The following is a 23,688-nucleotide window of genomic DNA, read 5'->3' on the forward strand; positions in this document are numbered from 1 at the left end:
TTTTTATAAAAGTTAAAACCATAAGCTTTTAGTAACAAACAATTTTTAAAAGTTTTCCCCTAGGTTTTAAACTAACAGGGGTTATTTTTTTTTTTTAGTAAAAACAACGTGAAGCTGCAGCAAAGCACCTGTTAGCAAAGCAGCCTCTGAGAGTCAGTGGATCAGAGATAAGAAGGCTGCTTCTTTCCCAAACTTTTTAACAAACACAAGTAAAAGTTACATTAAGTTTTGCAAAGGTATAATGACTTGAAAAGACAAACCTAAGACACATCCCTTTTGTATGTGTTGTAATAAAAAAAAAGGAGCAGGCAGAAGCACCCCAGGTTTAAAACACCAGGTTTTTAGTAAGAGACAGTTTATATACCCCTTATTTTGTAAACCGGTGGATCAGAGAGAACAAGTTTGTTTCTTTTCCCACTTTTTAACAAAGAGAGGTGAAAGTTTTGTAAAGGAATAAACATTTGAAAAGACAAGTTTGTCTAAAGACACATTTTTTTTTATTAAAACCCTTATATAAGTGAAAAAAAAAAAAAAAAAAGCATGCAGAAACAACCCCGGGTTATAAAAGTAATGTATAGTAATAAAAAAGGTTTAGACTAACGTGGGTTATTTTTTAGTAAGCACAATTTGAAACAACAGGCTTTTTTAGCAAAGCCATTGTTAGCAAAAACAGCGTCTGTGAATTAGTGGATCAGAGATAAGAAGGCTGCTTCTTCTCCAAACTTTTTAACAAACACAAGTTAAAGTTACATTAAGTTTTGCAAAGGAATAAAGCTCTGCTTTATAATGACTTGAAAAGACAAACCTAAGACACATCCCTTTTGTATGTGTTGTAATAAAAAAATTATGCAGAAGCACCCTAGGTTTAAAACCACAGTTTTTAGTGACAGACAGTTTATATACCCTTTATTTTGTAAACCAGTGGATCAGAGAGAAGAAGTTTGTTTCTTCCCCAACTTTTTAACAAATAGAGGTAAAAGGCTTGTAAAGGAATAAACACTTGAAAAGACAAGTCTATCTAAAGACACATTTTTTTATTTAGGCCCCTTGACATAATGTTTTAATAAAAAAGAGCATGCAGAAACAACCCCGGGTTATAAAAGTAATATATAGTGACAAAAAAGTGTTAGACTAACGTGGGTTATTTTTTAGTAAGCACAATTTGAAACAACAGGCTTTTTTTTCGCAAAGCCATTGTTAGCAAAAACAGCGTCTGTGAGCCAGTGGATCAGAGATAAGAAGGCTGCTTCTTCCCCCAACTTTTTAATACATGCAAGTAAGTTACATTAAGTTTTGCAAAGGTATAATTACTTGAAAAGACAAACCTATATGAAGACACATCCCTTTATTTATAGGTGTGTTGTAATAAAACAGAGCAGGCAGAAACACCCCAGGTTTAAAACCCCAGGTTCTTAGTAACAGCCATCCCCCACTTTTTAAAAAAGAGAGAGGTGAAAGTCTTGTAAAGGTATAAACACTTGAAAAGACAAGCCTATCTGAAGACACATTCCTTTGGTATAGGTGTTTCAATTACATGTAAGTCTGCAGAAACAGTTTAGGGTTTAAAAACACAGAAAACCTGTTTATAAAAGTAAGGTATAGTAATAAAAAAAAGTTTTTTCCTAGGTTTTAGATTAACGGGTTATTTTTTTAGTAAAAACTGTGAAACTACAGCAAAGCCCTGCTCTGCTCTTATCTAAACAACCAGGACCCTGTAACAAAAGCTGAACACATAATATAAACCATTTTAAAATGCATTTTTTAAAGTAATGTCTAAAACCCCCTCTTTTTAACTTATTAAATAAACATATGAAATAAACCTACCTGAAGACACATTCCTTTATTTATAGGGGTGTTTCAATAAAAAAAGAGCATGCAGAAGCACCCCAGACCTAAACCCACAAAACCCTAAGAAAAAGTCCCCCCCCCCAGGTTTTTAGTGAGAACCACTTGAAACAGCCTTTTGAAGGTAGTGGATTAGAAAAGAAGAAGACCCCTTTGAAAAACAGGCTACCTAAAGACACTTTTTTTTAATTTAACCCCATTGGCATAAGTGTTTTATTAAAATGTAAAAGAGCAGGCAGAAGCACCCCAGGTTTAAAACCCCAGGTTTTTAGTAACAGACAGTTTATATACCCCTTATTTTGTTAACCATTGGATTAGAGAGAAGAAGTTTGTTTCTTTTCCCACTTTTTAACAAAGAGAGGTGAAAGGTTTGGAAAGGAATAAACACTTGAAAAGACAAGCCTACCTGAAGACCCATACCTTCATTTAGCCCCTTAGGAATAGGTGTTTCAATAACATGTAAGTCTGCAGAAACAACCCAGGCTTAAAAACACAGAAAGTCCCTATGGACTGGGAGACTCTCAAATCTCTTGTCTCTGCTGTGTTCTTCCCATGTGTCTTCTCCACTTTCCTGGTGTCAATGATTTATTCTCAGCTCTAACTTTGCAGAGACTCCGTTTACCCCATTACCTCATCTGCGTACCTTTCTATTCTAACCGTCTCATTAAAACATTCTTGTGCATAAATCAACTAACTCAATACCCTTTTAAGCTCAGGAAACACAGGGTCAACAGCTCTAAACTAAACATTGAACAGTCTTTATAAAAACACATTAACTAAACTCATTTAGCTCCAGTTCAGCAAATCATCCCGATTCAGCAAGCACTTAGGAATGGACTTAAAGTAAGTCTATGCTTAAGTCCCATTACTTCACTGCTTTGCTGGACTGGCACCTTTGGGCTTGATCTAGCTCCCCTAACAATCCAGGAAAAGATTCCTAGCGACTTCAGTGGAAGCTGGCTCAGGAGCTTAAACCCTGACCTGCAACCCTCTCTCTTGAGAGTAGTCGGATGACCTCTAGTAGGAGCGCTTTCCTGCCACAGCTGCCAGGAAAGCGGTGAAGAATGCTGTGATGATTTCACTCAAAACTCAGTATGAAAAAGTCAGATTGTATTCAGGTTCTTCTGCCACACCCAATACCAAGCACATACTTTATGGGCAAGAAGCCGGGCAAATAGACAGCATTTGTCAGGTACCCCTGCTTTACACTGACCTAAAAACCAACTGTTCTGCTCTGCTTTGTAAGTTAAAAGAACAGGAGTACTTGTGGCACCTTAGAGACTAACAAATTTATTAGAGCATAAGCTTTCGTGGGCTACAACCCACTTCTTCGGATGCATATAGAGTGAAACATATATTGAGGAGATATATATACACACACATACAGAGAGCATGAACAGGTGGGAGTTGTCTTACCAACTCTGAGAGGCCAATTAAGTAAGAGAAAAAAAACGTGTGAAGTGATAATCAAGATGGCTCAGTACAGACAGTTTGATAAGAAGCAAGTGTGAAAATACTTACAAGGGGAGATACAAACATTGAATCTAATGGCTCAGCCATTCCCAGTCTTTATTTAATCCTTTGTTGATTGTGTCTAGTTTGCATATCAATTCCAGCTCAGCAGTCTCTCGTTGGAGTCTGTTTTTGAAGTTTTTCTGTTTTAAGATAGCCACCCGCAGGTCTGTCATAGAATGGCCAGACAGGTTAAAGTGTTCTCCCACTGGTTTTTGAGTATTATGATTCCTGATGTCAGATTTGTGTCCATTAATTCTTTTGCGTAGAGACTGTCCGGTTTGGCCAATGTACATGGCAGAGGGGCATTGCTGGCACATGATGGCATATATCACATTGGTAGATGTGCAGGTGAACGAGCCCCTGATGGTATGGCTGATGTGATTAGGCCCTATGATGATGTCACTTGAATAGATATGTGGACAGAGTTGGCATCGGGCTTTGTTACAAGGATAGGCTCCTGGGTCAGTGTTTTTGTTCAGTGATATGTGGTTGCTGGTGAGTATTTGCTTTAGGTTGGGGGGTTGTCTGTAAGCGAGGACAGGTCTGTCTCCCAAGATCTGTGAGAGTAAAGGATCATCTTTCAGGATAGGTTGTAGATCTCTGATGATGCACTGGAGAGGTTTTAGTTGGGGGCTGAAGGTGACAGCTAGTGGTGTTCTGTTATTTTCTTTGTTGGCCCTGTCTTGTAGGAGGTGACTTCTGGGTACTCGTCTGGCTCTGTCAATCTGTTTTTTCACTTCAGCAGGTGGGTATTGTAGTTTTAAGAATGCTTGATAGAGATCTTGTAGGTGCTTGATAGAGATCTTATGCTCTAATAAATTTGTTAGTCTCTAAGGTGCCACAAGTACTCCTGTTCTTTTTGCGGATACAGACTAACACGGCTGCTACTCTGAAATTTGTAAGTTAAGACATGATTTGGAAGTTAATAGTTTGCAGCTGTTGACCATCTGTGTTTCCTGAGCTTTCGAACTGGAAGCATCTGTACATATCAGAACACCAGGGAGGGCGTTACCAAAATGGAAACGGTCTTTGGCTAGCAAAATTGCCCAGGCTGTCTAGTGTCCCTTCAATGGTTCTCAACCTGTGATCCGTGAACCCCTGGGGTTCCACAGACTATGTCTAAGATTTCCAAAGGGGTCTGCACCTCCATTCAAAACTTTTTTAGCAGTTCACAAATGAAAAAGATTGAGATAGAACCACTGGTCTAAGTGATCACCATACTTAGAGTCTGGAAGGAATTTTCTCCCTGGTCAGGTTGGCGGGGGGGGGGGGGGGGGGGGGGTCCCCTTCCTCTGCAGCATGGGTCATTTGCAGGATTAAGCTAGTGTAAATGGGGGATTCTCTGTAACTTGAAGTCTTTAAATCATGATTTGAGGACTTCAGTAGCTCAGCCAGAAGTCAGGAGTCTATTACATGGGTGGCTGGGTGAGGCTCTGTGGCCTGCAATGTGCAGGAGGTCAGGCTATGATCATGATGGTCCTTCTGACCTTAAAGTCTATGGGTTTGAGTTTGAAGGCTAGGGTGAGCTCACTACACAGAAGCAGGAATGTTGCCTTTCACATCTGAACATTCTGCAGTCACTGTCCATAGTCGCAAACCTGCATTACAATACAATCCCATCCCACCACTCACTGCTGGTTTCTTGGGCACAACAATGGTGCTCCACTGTCTGCAGCAGCTTCCTGATCACCACCACCATCAAATTGTTTTTCACTTTGTCCCTGAGCAAACGGTTCTCAAATAAATCATCTCCTGTTGTTGCAATACTTCCAGTGGGTCTGCAAATACAGAAGAATCATGTATCCTTTATCTGCAATGTTCGTAAGAGCAGCACAGATCTCTGTGGGCTCCATGATTCTGTCAGAGATGGCAGACACTGAAAAGTGCCGAGCATATTTGTGGCAAGGTTTTTTTTGTTTTTTAAAGGCGCAAAAATTATGGGAAATGGATGGCATTATGAGATGGAGAAAGTTGCATGTTGGGAACTTGATCCCTAACTCCCAGAGATCTCTGTGCAACTAATTTCTACCCCACAAACAGAAAATTTCCCAAAAGGCATTCATAGATTCAAGGACTGTAAGGGACCTCGAGAGGTCATCGAGTCCAGTCCCCTGCCCGCATGGCAGGACCAAATACTGTCTAGACCATCCCTGATAGACATTTATCTAACCTACTCTTAAATATCTCCAGAGATGGAGATTCCACAACCTCCCTAGGCAATTTATTCCATTATGAACGGTGGCATATTGGGATATCTATCTTCACTTTGCATCAATACAACCAAGCCTGCTGAGTACACACAGCATGGACACAAGCAGCCAAGTATGTACGTGCTCAAGCGCTATACTAAGATCTAGCAACTGTACACCGATGTAATTTGTGTTGATCAAAGTTTGTAGTGTAGACATGGCCTAAATAGGCTGGTTTCCTCTTTGTAATATTGCCTCAACAGATCCCCCATTTTAAGTACAGTAGAACTTCAGAGTTACAAACACCAGAGTTACAAACTGACAAGTCAACCACAAGCCTTATCTGGAACCAGAAATACACAATCACAATCAGGCAGCAGCAGAGACAAAATAATAAATAATAATAATAATAATACAGTGCTGTGTTAAATGTAAACTACTAAAAAATTAAAGGGAAAGCAGCATTTTTCTTCTGCATAGTAAAGTTTCAAAGCTGTATTAAGTCAATGCTCAGTCATAACTTTTGAAAACCATAATGTTTTGTTCAGTTATGAACATTTCAGAGTTACGAACAACCTCCATTCCTGAGGTGTTTGTAACTCTGAGGTTCTATTGTAACTAGCAAGCTGGGCTGCAAGTCATTAGATAGATCACTAAAGACTCAATCTAATGTCTCCCATGCCTAATTCTGTCCAGATTATAACAGCCCTTTTTAACATCCACGGTAGGCAATCTAGCTTCACCTAGAACCCATGTGGTTTGGAAAAGACAGGTAAGAGAGCCAAAGAGATGACTTTGGTCAGAAGTTTAGAATGAGGCCTTACCGATTTACTTTCATTATAAAGGAGCCTTATTGAAATTCTTCTCTAACTGGAGCAAAGGCCGGTAGGGAAAGCAATTTCCACTAAGAGGCAAAAGAACACCTGATGACTCAAAAGGGCCTTCCATGAACTTTAACTTGGCCCTCACTAACTCACTCACCATGTATTGAGGCTACAAATTAGTTAGCCCCTTTACAACAGTTTTACTAACAGATGAACACACACATTTCTGTCACAGCAATATGGCAGACAGCCATTAGCTACACTTAAACTACAGTCTCAGAAGTTAGAGATAAATTGCAAGATGACCTGACTTGGTCAAGACCAATACAATTTTTTTTTTTATCCTGAGCATACTATTGGGAACACTTTTGCTTATGGCATAAGACTGGGGAAAGCTTCAGTTGAAAAATCTAGGATATTTAGAACTGTAGCAACTAAATGTTCCTCCTCACCAACAAAATCTTTTTCAGCACATAGTGGAGTAGCAGATTAGTACTTAGAGATCTAAATTTTAGGTTGCTTTAAAAAGGTAAGTGCCATACAAATCATGTAAACGAAGACTTAGAGGCTCCTATTTTAGCCTAACTTCAAAATGATAAAAATAAATGAATCAGCTCTAGAATTCTTACTTTGCATTCTGTGGCCACAGCTGCAGCTTTGAAGGAATTTTCAGCTTTCTCTGTCAGAATGGTGAGGTCCTTCAGTGAAGGGGCACGCAAGTAAAACTCTAGCTCAGTGTAAGAAGGGATGATATTAGGTTTCACGCCACCATTTTTTATTATACCTACAGAAGAGAAGAGCCCAATTATTAAATGTTGCAAAGGATCAAGCAAAATTACGTACTCTGCCTTATGAAGCTCCTCATTTATAGCTGAACGCAAAACAAAAGTATTAGAGATAAGGCATCAGCTGAGCACTAAGTCCTTAGAATGCACCATTTAAAACTTTGTATTTGGACGCAATTACTTCCCCTCACAGTCAGCTCAATAGAAAGGAGTATCACGTGTACAAGGTGGGTGAGGTAAAATCTTTTATTGGACCAACTTCTATTGAAGAGAGAGAAGCTTTCACAACATATCACGTATACAGCCTTTTTAAGGTTGGTATCACTGCATTCTTTGCAGACACAAGTCAATTATTCACCTTGAGTTCATACACACACAGAAAGGCAAAAGTAGTATTTACAGTTCTCCCCTGCTATTCACTGCAAACATTCTAAACTGTGAAACTATCTTGCCAATGCTGGGACAACAAGAGAAATTAAACAAATGAATATGTGAGAAGTTCACAGATCATATGTAAGCACTTAGTTTAAATATAGCCAAGTAATTCTCCAGAGTTTAAGTTACACAAGCATACGTCTTGATTTTCACATTCCTCATGGTTACAGCCAGCCATTCTGGTAGTGTTAAGTTAATCTTTTTAAAAATAGTGTCCTTACCCTATGTTACAAAGACCTCCTTGGATTCAAAAACTCAAGGGGTTTTTGAAAGTTTATTTTACCATTTGTGCCATGTGTTCCTATTTTGCTTTGCTAGTTTGGACAATGAAGAAAAGATCAGTTGGCTTCTGGTCAACTTCAGGTTCTCCTGTTTTAGCACACCGACATGAAGTTTGAATTCTTCATTGCAAAGTAATTGGCATTTGCTGCAACAAAGGGAAAAGCAAGCTTGCTAGTATCCTCACTGACTCTTGCCATTCTTTGGAAACATTTCCACTGATCTTACATTTTGTAAAATCTTACTTTCTTACAAAACCTAATTTTGGAGCCAAGTTTGAACAGAAAATGTTCCTTCAAACAAATGGATACCATTCCATCATGTCCAGATATGGGTACAGAAAAAGCCAGCCACTGAATAAAGTTATTTCTTGTTATGTGTTCTACACACCTTACTCAGCAACAAATTAGATTTCTTCTCTCCACAATAGTTATCTTTTGTTATCGTAACTTCAGTGGGAAACGACATGTTGCTAGTGTTCCCATACCATACTTGCCAATTAATATAATTGGCATGATTAAGACTCTAACCAAAGCCAAGAAATCACCTATGTTAGTAAGCTTGAATTCAAGGGCTGTTCAAAATATTGTGAGCACTACAATAATATAATATATGGAGATATACCTATCTCATAGAACTGGAAGGGACCCTGAAAGGTCATCAAGTCCAGCCCCCTGCCTTCACTAGCAGGACCATGTACTGATTTTGCCCCAGATCCCTAAGTGGCCCTGTCAAGGATTGAACTCACAACCCCGGATTTAGCAGGCCAATGCTCAAACCACTGAGTTATCCCTCCCCCCTGCACCTGGCAGGGTAGGGATATCAAGAGGCAAACGTGGAACAAGATCCTGTAGTCTCAATACACCGCAATACGGATTCAGAATGTGAAAGTCCTGAAAGATATGGCAACCATATGCTACATAAAGTAAGGCAGAAGAGGAGAACACGGCACCCAATGTTGGCAGAGGCTTGGAGATAAGAATAATGGATGGATGCCAGAAAAAGTTACTTTGGACAAACAAGGAACTGGCAAGTAGGCAATCAAGCAGATTTGTGCAATGCACACACTATAATATGCATTTTTCCAAAGAAAGAAAGTTAAGGAGAAAAGTGTTTAAAGATGTGCTGTAACAAAACTAGATAGAGTTAAAGAACAGAATACTGATTTTCCTAGTACTTTTGGCAAGCTAGCAACATTTTATTTGGGGAAGAAAAATAAGCCTGCCTGGAATCCTGGCCTTACTCTCCCTCTACCTCTCCCCCCACCCCCGCAAAAAATTAAACTTTCAAAGTATTGCTGAAGGGAGGTCTCAAGATATACTTCAGTTTGACATTAATCAGAGTCCTAAAATATATTTTAATACTAGAGGATAGGTTAGGACATTCATTTTACAAGCTCAGGTTCCTTGGAAGGTTATTAGCTGTTGCCTCAACTCAGTGACAAGATCCTTGAATCTCTGTCAAGGGAAGCTTTTATTGCTTATGTTACATCTTGTTCCAGCTGGTCAAGCTTCTCTAAAAATGTTGTTTACAGTTTACAAAGCAGTTGTATGGCTATAGTTATACCAATACAGCGTCTTCACCATTAGTGTCTTGATTCTTAGACAAGTTTGGCAGTTATGAAATGCTACATTCAGTTTATGTAAATATTAAATCTGCATTAATATACGTAAGTGTCTCATTTGTGTAAATATGGAGGAAGAATGCTTATAACTTGAGGCCATACTGCCCTCCTATTGGTCTGCATTCAACAGTTTATACTAAATGTTGATGGTACCATAGAAGTTCCCTTAGAAAGGTATGTGGATGAAAAATGTAATTATTTCAAATTACTTTTCCAGTTAAATGTAACAATGCAATATTTAGGATTTTTTTCAGAGTCAGTATCCAAACAGCCAGAAGTCTTACTTGGTGGACGTAAGATTGAATGAAGCTCTCTCACCATGAACTCTCCAGGTTGGTTTCATTTGCTGTCTTAAAACTGATATATTGTTGTATGCAAGAACAGCAGCGTCTAATGCATTTACTCCTTCCCAAGGATAAGCAGCAGCATGAGAAGCTTTTCCATAGTATTTCACAGTCACACTAGGAAATAAAAGCCATGACTTATTTGTTTTTGTCCACTTTTAAAAACTAAAATCAAAGTCCCTTTGGATTCACCCAACAATTATTAAAATTTTATATCAATGTTTTTGAAGCATAAGATTAAGCTGTGATTTACCAGGTCCTAAACTGTTGGGAAGCTAAACCACCTTTAACCACCAAAGCATAGATCCTGAAAGAGATTTAGAAATTAAGATTGTCCTTTCCCTCCCCAAACTCTGCCAACACTCCAAAGGTGAAAACAAAATAGACAATGCACTATATGCATTTACAATGGTTAAGAACAGATTCTTTGCAGTAAAAATAGCAATATCCTGCTACATAAATTATTGCCATCCACTTCTTGCCAGCAAGAGTCCTACTATGCACCTAATCATTTAATAGAAGCCATGGTATGGGCTAGCATAAAGCCTCTTTTACCTCCGCCTCAGAAATTGGTAGTGTCTCTAGGGCAGAGGTAAGACGAGCCAGAGAAGAAAATAGATTTGAAGCAGAATGAAAACAACATGAAAAAAACAGTTAAAATGAAGTCTATTGCGATTTTTCTGCTTCCTCTCTTCTATATGAGATTTATAAGAATATGCAGTTAGAGGAAGATGATAGAAATTTTCTACACACAGTTAAGGCAGATTTCAACAGGATTAACATGTCTACACTGCAATCGAAGGTGTGATTGTACCTTTAATCTAGCTAGCATAGCTAAAAATAGCAGGGAAGCCCTTGCAGCTGCATCATCACTATTTTTAGCCATTCTAGCTGGATTTAAACTAGCACGGGTATGCCTACTTGAGCTGCAATCACACCAACTGCAGTGTAGACATAGCCAAAGAGGTCCAGTGCTAGTTGCCAACACGGACAGCAATTAGATGCATTGTACAAATAGCATAAATTTACTCTGAAGTTCCTTATTGACAGTATCAAATCTATACCTTTAAGTTCTTGCCTATCTGCAATCAGTATCAACATTTTTCCCTTAACAAGAACTCATCATGTTTTGAAAAACTCCTTAAGACTATTTAAGCTTTAAATTAAATGCATCCCCAGACCAAAAAAAAACCAAAAAACCACCCCTCTGTAAATTAAGAAAAAACCATGACAGTTAGACATTCAGAGTTAAGGGTGAAGATAAAGAAAACACTTGTCCATGGGATAGAATTTGTAAAGCGATTGAACTGTTAGCAGCTTATTTTCCCTTTTATATCTGTTTTCAATAAAATCTTGATGTCTGAAGTCTCTTAAATTTGGAGAAGATATTACTTGCAGATGAAACACTGAACACACGCACCATTAAACATGTGCGCCAGATTATTGGTTTTATAATTTGCACCACATGCACAGGTATGACAGTATGATGCTTTGCTAGTACCCCTTTGTTGTTTATGTGTGCTTCCTATCGTTCCATTATCTGGGCCCAAGAGGTTTATAATAACAAGATAAGTTCACTGTTTAATGACACTTTTTATTTGGTGGCACACAGCACGCTGAAGATCATTTTATCTTTAGAGCATGCGCTGAATGTATAGTCACAAAGGTGATTAAAATCAATATAACCACTGTACACTTCAGAGTAAGGTATTCTAATGATCACTAACAAAATATGTTTTATTGATGAGTACAGCACCAGTTTCTGGTTTGGCAGTATAGAAGGTCATAGATAAGGCATTCAAATTACTTAACTTTGTCCTTTAGTGATCAGATTATCACTACCCAGCAAAATTCATTTGGGTGCATCAACTTCAGCCTTTCATACTTGCAAATGTTTAGGATTATTATAAATTTAATCTTAACTTTAATTTCTAACAGATTTGTTTTAATACAATGTTCAAGGAAGCAAATCTGAAACTTGGAGCAAGAATCTATGGAACCTGGTACAGAATGGAAGCCTGTTGAAGTAATGGACAGAAAGATTACTTGAAGTCAGTTACAAGATACATCTGGCCCAGGTGCTTATGACCTAAACCTCTCACCCAAGGGCACGGAGTCTGGAGAGCTGCCTGGCCTCTTACTTCATGCCACATTTATGTGGCTAGGAAGTTCCTAGAGTTCTCATTATCCAGTAATCCCCCATTGCCATGGAACTTTATTGCCTTAGAAAAGTGGAAGCTTGGCTCAGGTACCAGGGAAAGGATAGACAGCTTTTCCTAGAGATACTGTTGGCACCAACTTGAGAATAATTGAAGGAATGTACAGGGAATAGAGCTACAAGATTGGAAGTGGAGGGAAAGGGGCAGAGAAGATATCAGGAGTGGGTTAAGAATTCTGGCTGCCAGCCAATAGTTGGTATTAGGCAAGAGAAAACAGTTCATGGGGTAGTTTGAGAAGGGGGTTGCATATCCACAAAAAGGAAGAGAAGTTTGATTTGGGTTTTTTGTATTTTTAAACTAAAAAGCTGATGTCCTCACCAGTCATGCATGTCCCAAATCCGCTGGCGCCAGACCACCCCATTCTGAGGTTCCGAGTTAGCAAAAAAAAAAAAAAAAAACCCTAACCCCCAAACACCTTCTTGAGTATTTTTTTCCTCCAACTCAGAAATGGAGTATGAACTAAATCTCACCAAGGTTTTTGAATGTACTTCATTTGAAGTTTCCAGGACAACCCATTTGAAATAAGACATGGCAAAGACACAAACAGTCTTTAAGGTGATCATCACATACTTTTTTCTTCCATCTTAGAAAACAGCTTGTATAAATTAATTCAAGGGTAAGCAAAAAAATTATAACTCGTGGCCAGAAGACATTAGCCGAAATGTAAGTTAGCTCTGAAGCTCCTTGGGGCTAGTGATGGCAGAAAAGAAGCCTCAAATATGGAGGTGAATGCACTATAGTGTCTTAAAATAAAACATGCACTGCTACAAGCCCCAAAATACATCTCTTCTTCCTCCCTCCTTCCTGACTCCAATACCTCAAAATATACCCTAGCCTTTAGAAATGCAGAAGCCTAGCACAAAAGTTATTCAGTTCAAATGACTGGGTAAATAGAACTTTTTGCAAGGCTGCAAAACTGTGCAACCTGAACTTCAAAAAGAAGCCAATCCATACCATAAGCATTCTGGGGGAAAAGAGATAATTTAGTTCAACAACCTATCAGCTTCCTAAAGAACCTTTTAACAAAAACCATTTATTCAATTATTCAAACTTATTGACAGCCTTTCATCCAAGGCAAACATTAAGCCTCAACAATCCTATCACCATTTTCCAAATACATGAACTGAAGTGAATGAGCATGCAACTTTTGAAATGGATAGCTGGGAATAGAGCCCAGATCTCAACTGTCTATCCTATGCACTAACCACTAGCACAAAGGTCCCAAAACTGGTCCACAGGAGGACTTAGGGCTAGTCTACACTCGCAATGCTAAAGCGCTGCCACAGCACTGGGAGAGAGCTCTCCCAGCGCTCTAAAAAAACCAAACAAAAACAAAACAAAACAAAACAAACACAACTCACCTCAACAAGGGGCATAGCTCCCAGGCTGGGGCACAGTTTACACTGGCGCTTTACAGCGCTGCAACTTGCTGTGCTCAGGGGGGCGTTTTTTCACACCCCTGAGCGAGAAAGTTCAGCGCTGTTAATTGCCAGTGTAGACAAGCCCTTAGTGATGGTACACAGGGACCAGGCCATGTTTCACCATGCTTGCTCTCCTCCTGGTTTCTACTCAGTGGAAAAGTGGAAGGGGAGAGGAAGTTAAGAGCAAAAAGTAGTGTGTGCAGTTATCACTTATCACTCTAAAGGCAACAATATAGACTTTCCCAACATTACTTTTCCATGCAGATTCGGTTGTTGCCACAGGAATGTCATACAACCTTGCCTAGAAGAGGAGATTTTTCACAAGAATCTGACAAAGTGATCCACGCTGTGACAGTTTGAGAACCCCGCAGCACTAGACAGCTCACTTCAGAACAGAGAAGCAGATCTTTTGTTCAACAATACAAAACTAAGAATGTGGTGATTAAGGAGGAGAGTGGACAGGAATCGGAACTCTATTAAATGGAAGTCTGTCAAAAGAAACCATAATATTTATAAGTTATACATTTACATTAATGAAGTTTTAGGTATAGGAAGCAGTTAACATTTGCAGAAACATACTGCTCACTACAATCTAGGATCAAATAAGCCTTAAATGTTTGTAGAGGAAATAAGAAGTTTGAGAAAATACAGACTGCAAAATCTTGGGCACAGGCTACTCTATTTTGCTCCAAGGGAGGGGTCCTTGAGCTCAGAAGGACAGGTTGCAATCAGTCCCAGAGACACAGATGAAGGAGCAAAAAACTCAGAGGCTGAAGACTAGTTAAATCATCTGCTTGAGAAAGGAAACCATGTCTTTTCAGAGACACTAACCCAGAGGCAGGCACTGCCAAGTTATTGTGAACTTGAAATCACACATTTTCATTATATATGACGTAAGTAAATTTACTTGTGAAAAGGACAGATTATTTCTGGGGAATTATATAACTGTCATAACCTCTGAACTTTTATTAAACAAATCTTCAAGATTAATTTGAAGCATCAGTGGGACAAACTGGTTGGCTACCAACAGGGTAAATGGAGAAAAAAATTTACAGCTTGCTCTTGAATCCTTGGATATTATCTGTATATAAAAAGCCATGATACATGGGTTCTTCAAGAAAAAGCATTTCACGCTCTTGAGATTAGTGACAAGGTTGTTTTATACCAACTAGCTTTCATTCTGCTTTACAACAGAAAGCAAAGTCATCTCCAAGTCAAGAGTTTGAACGTTTTCCCCGTTCCAATTCAGGCTGACAGTACTTTAGTTTGAACACTATTGTATCTATCATTGTGGATGGAAATAATCCTACTTTAAATAAAATTAAAAAATAAATATTTTCCAATTAATTTTAGAAGGCTTTAAGATGCATGCAAATGTTTGTTTTGGGACATTTTAACAGAATCAGTCCAAGGGAGAATAAAGAATTTCAGAGAATTGAAAAATATACAGCTTGCACAAAAAGACTGCATCATTGAGCAATAAAATACAGCAAATGTCTGAGAAAGACAACTCAGGAGTAGAATTTTGTGGCACCAACATGGACAAATATTTTCCCAGAAACATAATATGCTATATAACAATGCATTATTTCTAATCAGCTGAATTGCAGAAAGACAGGATTTGTGTTGGCTTCCTTAACATAAGCATGACATATCTAAGTTTTATCAATGAAATGAAATGCCACTTGCTACCCTGACTAGATATTAACTCTAAAATTCTTAAACATAACAGATGCAGGCCTGAACATTACATTTTAGGAGAATACAAAAACTGGGTTTGAGTGCTCAGTACTGAGTACATCAACTTACTCATGAACTGACTATATATTACATATGAGGAATACCAGTGATTACCAGACTCCAAGTTTAACTACTTTAAAGGCAAGTCTCCCTTCGCTGAAAAGATTCTGATGTACAGAAAGCAAAAAAAAGTGTCTTTCAAACATCTTACTTACTCATGCTCAGCCACATCAGGTAAATAAGCGGCATCACTTTGTGCTGGATGGGCCATAAAAACAACATCCAGATCATCAAAAGCACCAGCTGCTATGAGATCTATTTTGCCGCCTCCACCTTCTTCTGCAGGAGTTCCCAGCACCGTGATCTAGAAGAGAAGGTTATAGGGGTGAGCAAAATTGTCAACAACCTGATTTTGTTGTGCACGCTAGTGTTGTACATGTTGGTCCCAGGATGTTACAGAGACATGGTGGATGAGGCAATATCTTTTATTAGACCAACTTCTGTTGGTGAGAGAGAAAAAATTTCATGTTTACACAGACCAGTGGAGGGGGCCTCTGTCATCCCTACCCTGTAACCTGGGGTGCTTTGCAATGTCCTGCTGCTGTAGCCTCCAACCCTGACTGCTCACAAACAGCCACACCTTGCAGTATAACAAAGGCTGGTGAGAACCAGGGTGTCACTGGCAGGCTGCAGTTACATAAACACACTTTCAGAAGGTCTCCCTCGCCCAAAGAAGCCGGTCCAAACCTGTCTGGCAGAAAAATAAACCCCGCGGGGATGGGCCAGGGAATGTGCTTAGATTAAATATTGAGTAGACATGCTGGAGCCCGTGGCTTCTTGGTGCCTTTGATGGTCAGGGAGAGAGCTCAGCCTGGGAAATGAGAAGTTGTATTGGGCAGCAACGGGATGGGAACCAAATCGGGCCAGCTCCCCTCATTCCCGGGCACGTTCCGCCTCGAGCGACGGATCGCCCCCCTCCCTCGCCGGGTCTCACCTTCACCGCGGCGGGGAGCGGCTGGGGCAGACTCTCCAGGGCGTCCTTGACGCCCAGGGCCGCGGCCGCCCCCACCTCGGCGATGAGGTTATGGCCGCAGGCGTGTCCGATCCCGGGCAGCGCATCGTACTCGCACAGAAAGCCCAAGTGCAGCGGCCGCGGGGCCGGGGCGGCGGGGCCCCACTCGGCCCGGAAAGCCGTGTCCAGCTTGTAGTGCGGCTGCACGGCCCAGGCGGCCCCCGGCAGCTCGGCGCAGGAGAAGAAGCGGGTCATGGCGCCGTGCGCCTGGTGCTCTTCGTAGGCCAGCTCGGGGCGGCTCCAGATCTCCCGGCTCAGGGCGCTCAGCCGCCCGGCGCTCAGCTCGATGCACTCAGCCGCCCGCTGCTTCAGCTTCTCCAGCGCTGCCGGGGACACGGCGGCGGCGGCCCCGCTCTGCGCCGGCTCCTGCGGCCCCATAAAGCCGCCGCAAGAGGTGGGCGGCTCGGAAGCGGCTGGAGTCCGCCTTGCCCTGAGCATTGTAGCGACGCAAACAAACCCTGCTCCCGTTCGGCGCTGCCTCACCAATATCCCCCTTCCGCCTGAGGACCAGCGCGCGGAGCTTGCTGAGAAATGTACCGCGCTGGGAGGGGTCTGTAGCGGTGCACGATCCAATAACACATCGAGGAGAGGCAGAGGGCGGGGCTTCCCCACAGCTTTCTATCTCTGACCCCAATACCCAAGGCTGTGCTGTGGGGTACTGAGTTGGGGGGTGGGAGGGGAAGCTCTGGCACCTAAGGGTGGGTGATGGATTTCTGAAGGGGGGGGGGGGAGAGGAATAGCTCAGTGGTTTGAGCATTGGCCTGCTAAACCCAGGGTTGAGTATCAGGGGGTAGCCGTGTTAGTCTGTATCTACAAAAACAACAAGGAGTCTGGTGGCACCTTAAAGACTAACAGATTTATTTGGGCATAAGCTTTCGTGAGTAAAAATCTCACTTCTTCGGATGCAGGGTTGTGAGTTCAATCCTTGAGGGTGGCAGTGCTGTAACAAGGGCGAGGTGAGTGAGGCACTTGCCTGGGGCGCATAAAAGCCCCAGAGCCTCCCTGCCCGAAGGAAAGCTGCTGCTGCTTCCTTGGCAACAGGACACCAGCAGGCTGCACGTTGGGAGGAGGCACACACGTGCTTCGCAGCCCTCCCCTCCCCTGGCACCCACCTGGAGGAGATGCCGAGGGGGCTTCTGGTGGGAGACAGACAGGATCATCTGTAGCCAGTGGACCTCACTCACCTGAGCAGCTGCTGGGGCTTTGGTGAGTGTACTGTTTGACCCTGTGATCCACCCCAGCCACCATTCCTGCAAACTGGGCAAGGGGCAGCCCCATCCCCCACCCCCAGTGAGGCTATGGCAAGGGGCAGCAGGGGAGGAAGGAAGCCACATGTAATGGCAGTCCCCAGCGTCCGGCCCCCAAACTCCAGCCCAGAGCCTGCACCCCAGACCTCCTCCCCCCACCCAAACTCCCTCACAGAGCCTTAGGCAGGTGTGCCTCCAGAGTTTGGGAGGGGGCTCTGAGCGTTCTGGGCACCACCAAAATTTCTACAAACCTGCCGCCCCTGATACTTGGACGGGGGGTGAGGAGGCGGTGAGCAGCGAGTCAGTGCATGGAGGGGGGCATCCATTTTCAGTATTTTAATTTTTGGTACTACATTGATTGACTGCTGTGTGCATTAATATAGTGACCCCCCGGGGCTTTGAATGAGGCTTTATACTTGGGGGGGGGGATGAGGAGGCGAGTCGGTGGCTGGAGGTGGGCAAATCTCCCAGGTTCAAAATCTGGGACTGTGCCTGTTGGTCCTTTTTGCTGCTTTTCTCTGGGCTGGGGGTTGTCCCAATGCTGCAAAGAGGGTGTTCCCAAAGGAAGGTGCTTGCTTCTAACCAGTGGTGAGCTGGAGCCGGTTCCCACCGATTCGCAGGAACCGGTTGTTAAATTTAGAAGCCCTTTTAGAACCGGTTGTTCTGGGACAACCGGTTCTAAAAGGGCTTTTAAATTTAACAAAAGCTCCGGCAGCTGTCCACCCAGTCCCTGTCCCCAGCTCACTTCCCCCTCCTCCCCTGAACGCTCCGCCCCCTTCTCCTCCCTCTCCCCTGCTTCCCGCGAATCAGATGTTCGCGGGAAGCCTGAAACAAGCAGCAGTCAAGTAAGGTGGGGCGGGGGGGCGCGAGGAGGGCTCCAGGGAGGCGCGGCGCGGCCCAGTCCGGCTCCGGCCGAGCGGCTCCCTCCAGCCCGGCCCCCTGGCCTGGCCCCGGCCGAGCGCCCCAGCACGGTCCCGGCCCTGGCCCCGCGGCACCGGTCCTGGCCGAGCAACTCCGGCCCGGCCCGGCCCGGCCCGGGATCCGCAGCACTGGTCCCGGTTCCGGCCGAGCAGCTCCAGGAAGCGTGGTAAGGGGGCAGGGAGCAGGGAGGGGGTGTTGGAAGAGGGCAGGGGAGTTCGGCGGTGTGGGGAGGGTGGATAGGGGTCGGTGCGGTCAGAGGGCAGGGAACAGGGGGATTGAATGGGGGCAGGGGTCCCGGGGGGGCAGTCAGGAAGGAGCAGGGGTTGGATGGGGCGGTGGGGGGCAGTCAGGGGCAGTCAGGGACAGAGAGAAGGGGTGGTTGGATGGGGCAGGGGTCCTGGGAGGCCATCAGGAATGAGAGGAGGGGTTGAAGGGGGCGGCAGGGGGCGTTCAGGGGACAGGGAAAGGGGGTGAATGGGGCAGGGGTCCTGGGGGGGGCCTCAAGGAACATGGGGGGGTTGGATGGGGCAGGAGTCCCGGGGGGGGGCACAACCCCCTCGTGGGGTGAGGAGGAGGGAACCTGTTGTTAATATTTTGGCAGCTCATCACTGCTTCTAACCCCCGAGGCCGTCAGTACGTCTGCTCTTCTCTAGTCAGACCACTTGACAAGCTTTTGGCCTTGGCTACACTTGAGAGTTACAGTGCAATAAAGCCGCCCACAGCGCTGTACCTCACTCCCCGTCCACACTGGCAAAGCACGTACAGCGCTGTATCTCCGCGGCTACAGCACTGCTGGTACTCCATCTCCCTGAGAGGAATAAAGAGTATTGCGCTGCCACTGCGGCGCCAGTGTGGCCGCCCAATGCGCTCTGATTGGCCTCCAAAAGTATTCGGCAGTATCCCACAATGCCTGTTCTAGCCACTCTGGACATCAGTTCGAACTCTACTGCCCTGGCCTCAGGTGACCAACCGTCAGACCGGCCCTTTATATTCCCCGGGAATTTTAAAAATCTTCTTCCTGTTTGCTCAGCCAGGCATGGAGTGCTCTCAGCGCATCTTCCCAGGTGACCATGCCTCCACGCGCCAAGCGAGCCCCAGTATGGAGCAATGGTGAGTTGTAGGACCTCATCAGTGTTTGGGGGGAGGAAGCTGTCCAGTCCCAGCTGCACTCCAGCTGTAGGAATTACGATACCTTTGGGCAGATATCAAGGGCCTTGATGGAAAGGGGCCATGACCGGGACGCTCTGCAGTGCAGGATTAAAGTGAGGGAGCTGTGGAGTGCCTCCCGCAAAGCCCGCGAGGCAAACGGCCGCTCGGGTGCTCCCCCCGCAACCTGCCAATTCTATAAAGAGCTGGACGCGATACTTGGGGGTAACCCCACCTCCACTCCGAGCACCACCATGGACACTTCAGAGCGGGGGGAGGAGGAGGAGGAGGAAAGCGGGAGTGAGGGTGCTGGGGTGGGGGGAAACACCCCGGAATCCCTGGAGGCATGCAGCCAGGAACTCTTCTCAAGCCAGGAGGAAGGTGGCCACTCGCAGCGGCCGGTACTTGGTGAAGGACAAACAGAAGAGCAGGTTCCCAGTAAGCGACTTTTTTTTCGGGAAGAAATTTTTTCAGGAGAGGAGGGTTAGGGCTGCATGCATGCCTAGATGCGGAATAGCGCATTGATGTGGTCTATCACATCACGGTAATTGGCCTCGATAATCTCTTCGAAAGTCTCATCCAGAACGTGGGTAATGCGCTTGCGCAGGTTTCTTGGGAGAGCCACCGTGGTCCTTGTCCCAGTCAGGCTAACGTGTCCACACCACTGTGCCGCGAGGGGCGGGGGGACCATTGCTGCACACAGGCAAGCTGCATATGGGCCAGTGCGGAAGCCGCATTGCAGTAGAAGACCCTCCTTTGCTTCCCAGGTCACCCTCAGCAGCGAGATATCTTCCAGGATGAACTCCTGTGGAAAATGTTGGGACAGTGTTCAGTGTAGGTGCCCCCTGCAGCTGTTGGCTCTCCCCAAAACACAGAAACCCAGAGGACAGTACAGCCCTGAAACAATCAGTCCCCCTTACTCTCCATTTTGGGGCTCCCGTGGGTTATGTGCGCTCTCTTTGGAACGGGAAAATTATGCTATTGTGTAGACTGTGTGTGCCCTCCTTAAATGTGGGGGAATCATTACTCTGTCTGGTATAAACAATGCTGCCTCTGTTAAGTGTTGCATTTTGGCTTTACAGATGCAACCTTGAGATCTCAGCCGTCCGTGTTATCACCGGCTGAGAGACTGCAAAAACTCCGGAAGAGACCCCGAAAAAGCAAAGAAGAGATGCTGCAAGAAGTGATGCATCAATCTCTTAAAGAGAATCAAAAAGCGCAGGAGTGGAGGGAGAGCGAAAGCAGGATCCGCAAGGAAAGCTCAGCACACCGGAAGCAAAGCACGGATAGGCTGATAAGCATCATGGAGTGCCAAGCGGACCCTATCCAGGTGCTCGTAGCCATGCAGGCGGAGCACTACCGCGTCCGCCCCCCTCCCCCGCCCCCGCAGCCCTTGTCCCAAAACTCTTTGCCTTGTGCCCCCATGTCATCTCCAACCCACTTTCCCCAACATCCGGGTTCTTACCGCCACCAGCTGCCTCCAACACCTGTATCTTCACCAACCAGCCCTGAGAACTACGATCCTTACCCTCTGCACTCAACCCCCATCACCATGCAGTATAGCCATCCTGAAGTGTAGCCCTCATTGCACAGCACTCCAGACAGGACATACGCAAATCTGTGATTGTACCATTCCCCACTCCACCCCCTTGCCCTTTCTGATTCCCAAACAGTTGTGTTTCTTTTCAATAAATGGATTTTTTGGCTTTGAAAACATTCTTAATTATTGCATAAAGTAAAAGAAACAGGCACTGCAAATCAGCTTAGCAAACACAGATTCCTACTAACATTGTAACCACTGCACTTCACTCCCGTGCAGGGCACCAGACATTATTGCTGGTTTTCTGCCTCAAATTGCTCCCTCAAGGCATCCCTAATCCTTGCAGCCCCGTGCTGGGCCCCTCTAATAGCCCTGCTCTCTGGCTGTGCAAATTCAGCCTCCAGGTGTTGAACATCGGAGGTCCATGCCTGACTGAATCTTTCACCCTTCCCTTCACAAACATTATGGAGGGTACAGCACGTGGATATAACTGCGGGGATGCTGTTTTCGGCCAAGTCCAGCTTCCCATACAGAGATCGCCAGCAGCCAAAAGCACACTCCACAGTCATTCAGCACCGGCTCAGCCTGTAGTTGAACCATTCCTTGCTGCTGTCAAGGCTCCCTGTGTAGGGTTTCATGAACCACGGCATTAACGGGTAAGTGGGGTCTCCAAGGATCACAATGGGCATTTCAACTTCCACTACTGTGATCTTCCGCTCTGGGAAAAAAGTCCCGGCCTGCAGCTTCCTGAACAAGCCAGTGTTCCGAAAGATGCGTGCGTCATGCACCTTTCCGGGCCAGCCTGTGTTAATGTCAGTGAAACGCCCACGGTGATCCACAAGCGCCTGGGGAACCATAGAGAAATACCCCTTCCGATTAACGTACTCGGATGCTAGGTGTGGTGGTGCCAGAATAGGAATATGCATCCCATCTATCGCCCCTCCACAGTTAGGGATACCCGTTTGTGCAAAGCCATCCACAATGTCCTGCACGTTACCCGGAGTCACGGTTCTTCTGAGCAGGATGCGATTAATGGCCCTGCAAACCTGCATCAACACGATTCCAACGGTCAACTTTCCCACTCCAAACTGGTTCGCGACCGATCGGTAGCTGTCTGGAGTTGCCAGCTTCCAGATTGCAATAAATACCCGCTTCTCCATCGGCAGGGCAGTTTTCAATCTCATGTCCTTGCGCTGCAGGGTGGGGGCGAGCTCCTCACACAGTCCCATGAAAGTGGCTTTTCTCATCCGAAAGTTCTGCAGCCACTACTCGTCATCCCAGACTTGCATGACGATGTGATCCCACCACTCAGTGCTTGGTTCCCGAGCCCAAAAGCGGCGTTCCACAGTGCTGAGCCTGTCCGTGAATACCACAAGCAATTTCGTGTTGTACGCGTTACACGACTGGACATCATCGTCGGACTCCTTACTGTCACTTTGGATCTTAAGGAATAGCTTGACTGCCAAACATGAAGTGCTGGCGAGACTCGTCAGCATACTCCTCAGCAGTTCGGGCTCCATTTCCCGCAGACCGAAACGGAACACAGATCGCGCTGCACAGAAACCGTTGAAAGATGACGTTGAAAGATGGCGCCAAATGTGGACGGAAACACGGGGATTGCTGGGATGCGAAGCGATGCATCACGGGGCGTTGGGACAGGACCCAGAATGTCCCGCATCCCCCACCCCCTTCCCACAACCCACGGCGCCAGAATGGGAAGAGGTGCTCTGTGGGATAGCTGCCCATAATGCACCGCTCCCAATGCCACTGCAAGTGCCGCAAATGTGGCCCCGACAGTGCGCTGTCAGCTGTCAGTGTGGACAGACTGCAGTGCTTTCCCTACTCAGCTGTACGAAGGCAGGTTTAACTCACAGCGCTGTACATCTGCAAGTGTAGCCATACCCTTATTGTCCTTGGTCTAGCTCCCAGCCTCTCTCCAAGGGTTGCAGCTGTCTGGAGGTGCCTGCCTTCCACGCCTTCCTCATTCACACCTCATTCATTCAACAGGGCAATTGATTACAAAGTGGGGGGAAGATCTTATTCTACTTCTAGCAAAAAGACATTTTTCCTTTACCTTAATTATACTACCTTATACAAAAATGCATAATGCAGAGATTTATCTACAACTGCATTGATTGACTGCTGTGTGCAGTAATATAGTGACCCCTGGGTCTTTGAATGAGGCTTTATACTTGGGGAGGGGGCGAGCCGGGGGTGAGCAGGTGGGCAAGTGGCGGGTGGGCAAAGAGGTGAGCAGTGAGCCAGCAGGAGTTCTAGGGGCGGGCATGGGGGTTTCTGGCAGGGGAGGGAGAAGGTGAAAGGAGGCGAGTGGTGGGTGGGGGACTGACTAGGAGGGACGCAGCAGGCCAGCGGGGGGCTAGGGGGTGAAGAGGGGTGTGATGATGGGGCTGAGCGGGGAGGGGGCGGGTCCTATTTTACTGCTGTGATCTGGTCACCCTATGCTTGCCGTTTCTCCTCCCCCGCCCCCCAACCTTCCTTTTCGGCCCATAGCTGTTTAGGCGGGGTGGCACTGGGGAAGGAG

General features: G+C 45.1%; 1 protein-coding gene across 2 annotated transcripts in view; it reads right to left on the bottom strand.

Moving 5' to 3' along the window:
• Positions 1–16,804, bottom strand: part of PM20D2 (peptidase M20 domain containing 2) — a 44,930-nt gene extending 28,126 nt beyond the window's left edge. For both annotated transcript variants that reach the window (XM_024202734.1, XM_024202735.1), the window contains exons 1-4: positions 16,215–16,804; positions 15,436–15,584; positions 9,815–9,957; positions 7,003–7,157 (exon numbers count right to left, since the gene is read on the bottom strand). In XM_024202734.1, coding sequence (XP_024058502.1) covers positions 7,003–7,157; positions 9,815–9,957; positions 15,436–15,584; positions 16,215–16,730 — 963 coding nt within the window. In that variant the 5' untranslated portion in view covers positions 16,731–16,804. The remainder of the gene's footprint in view (positions 1–7,002; positions 7,158–9,814; positions 9,958–15,435; positions 15,585–16,214) is intronic.
• Between the last annotated feature and the right edge of the window lie 6,884 nt (positions 16,805–23,688).

Source organism: Terrapene carolina, unplaced genomic scaffold (assembly GCF_002925995.2).
Source record: "Terrapene carolina triunguis isolate 2854851 unplaced genomic scaffold, T_m_triunguis-2.0 Scaffold42, whole genome shotgun sequence".
Lineage (NCBI taxonomy): Eukaryota > Metazoa > Chordata > Testudines > Emydidae > Terrapene > Terrapene triunguis.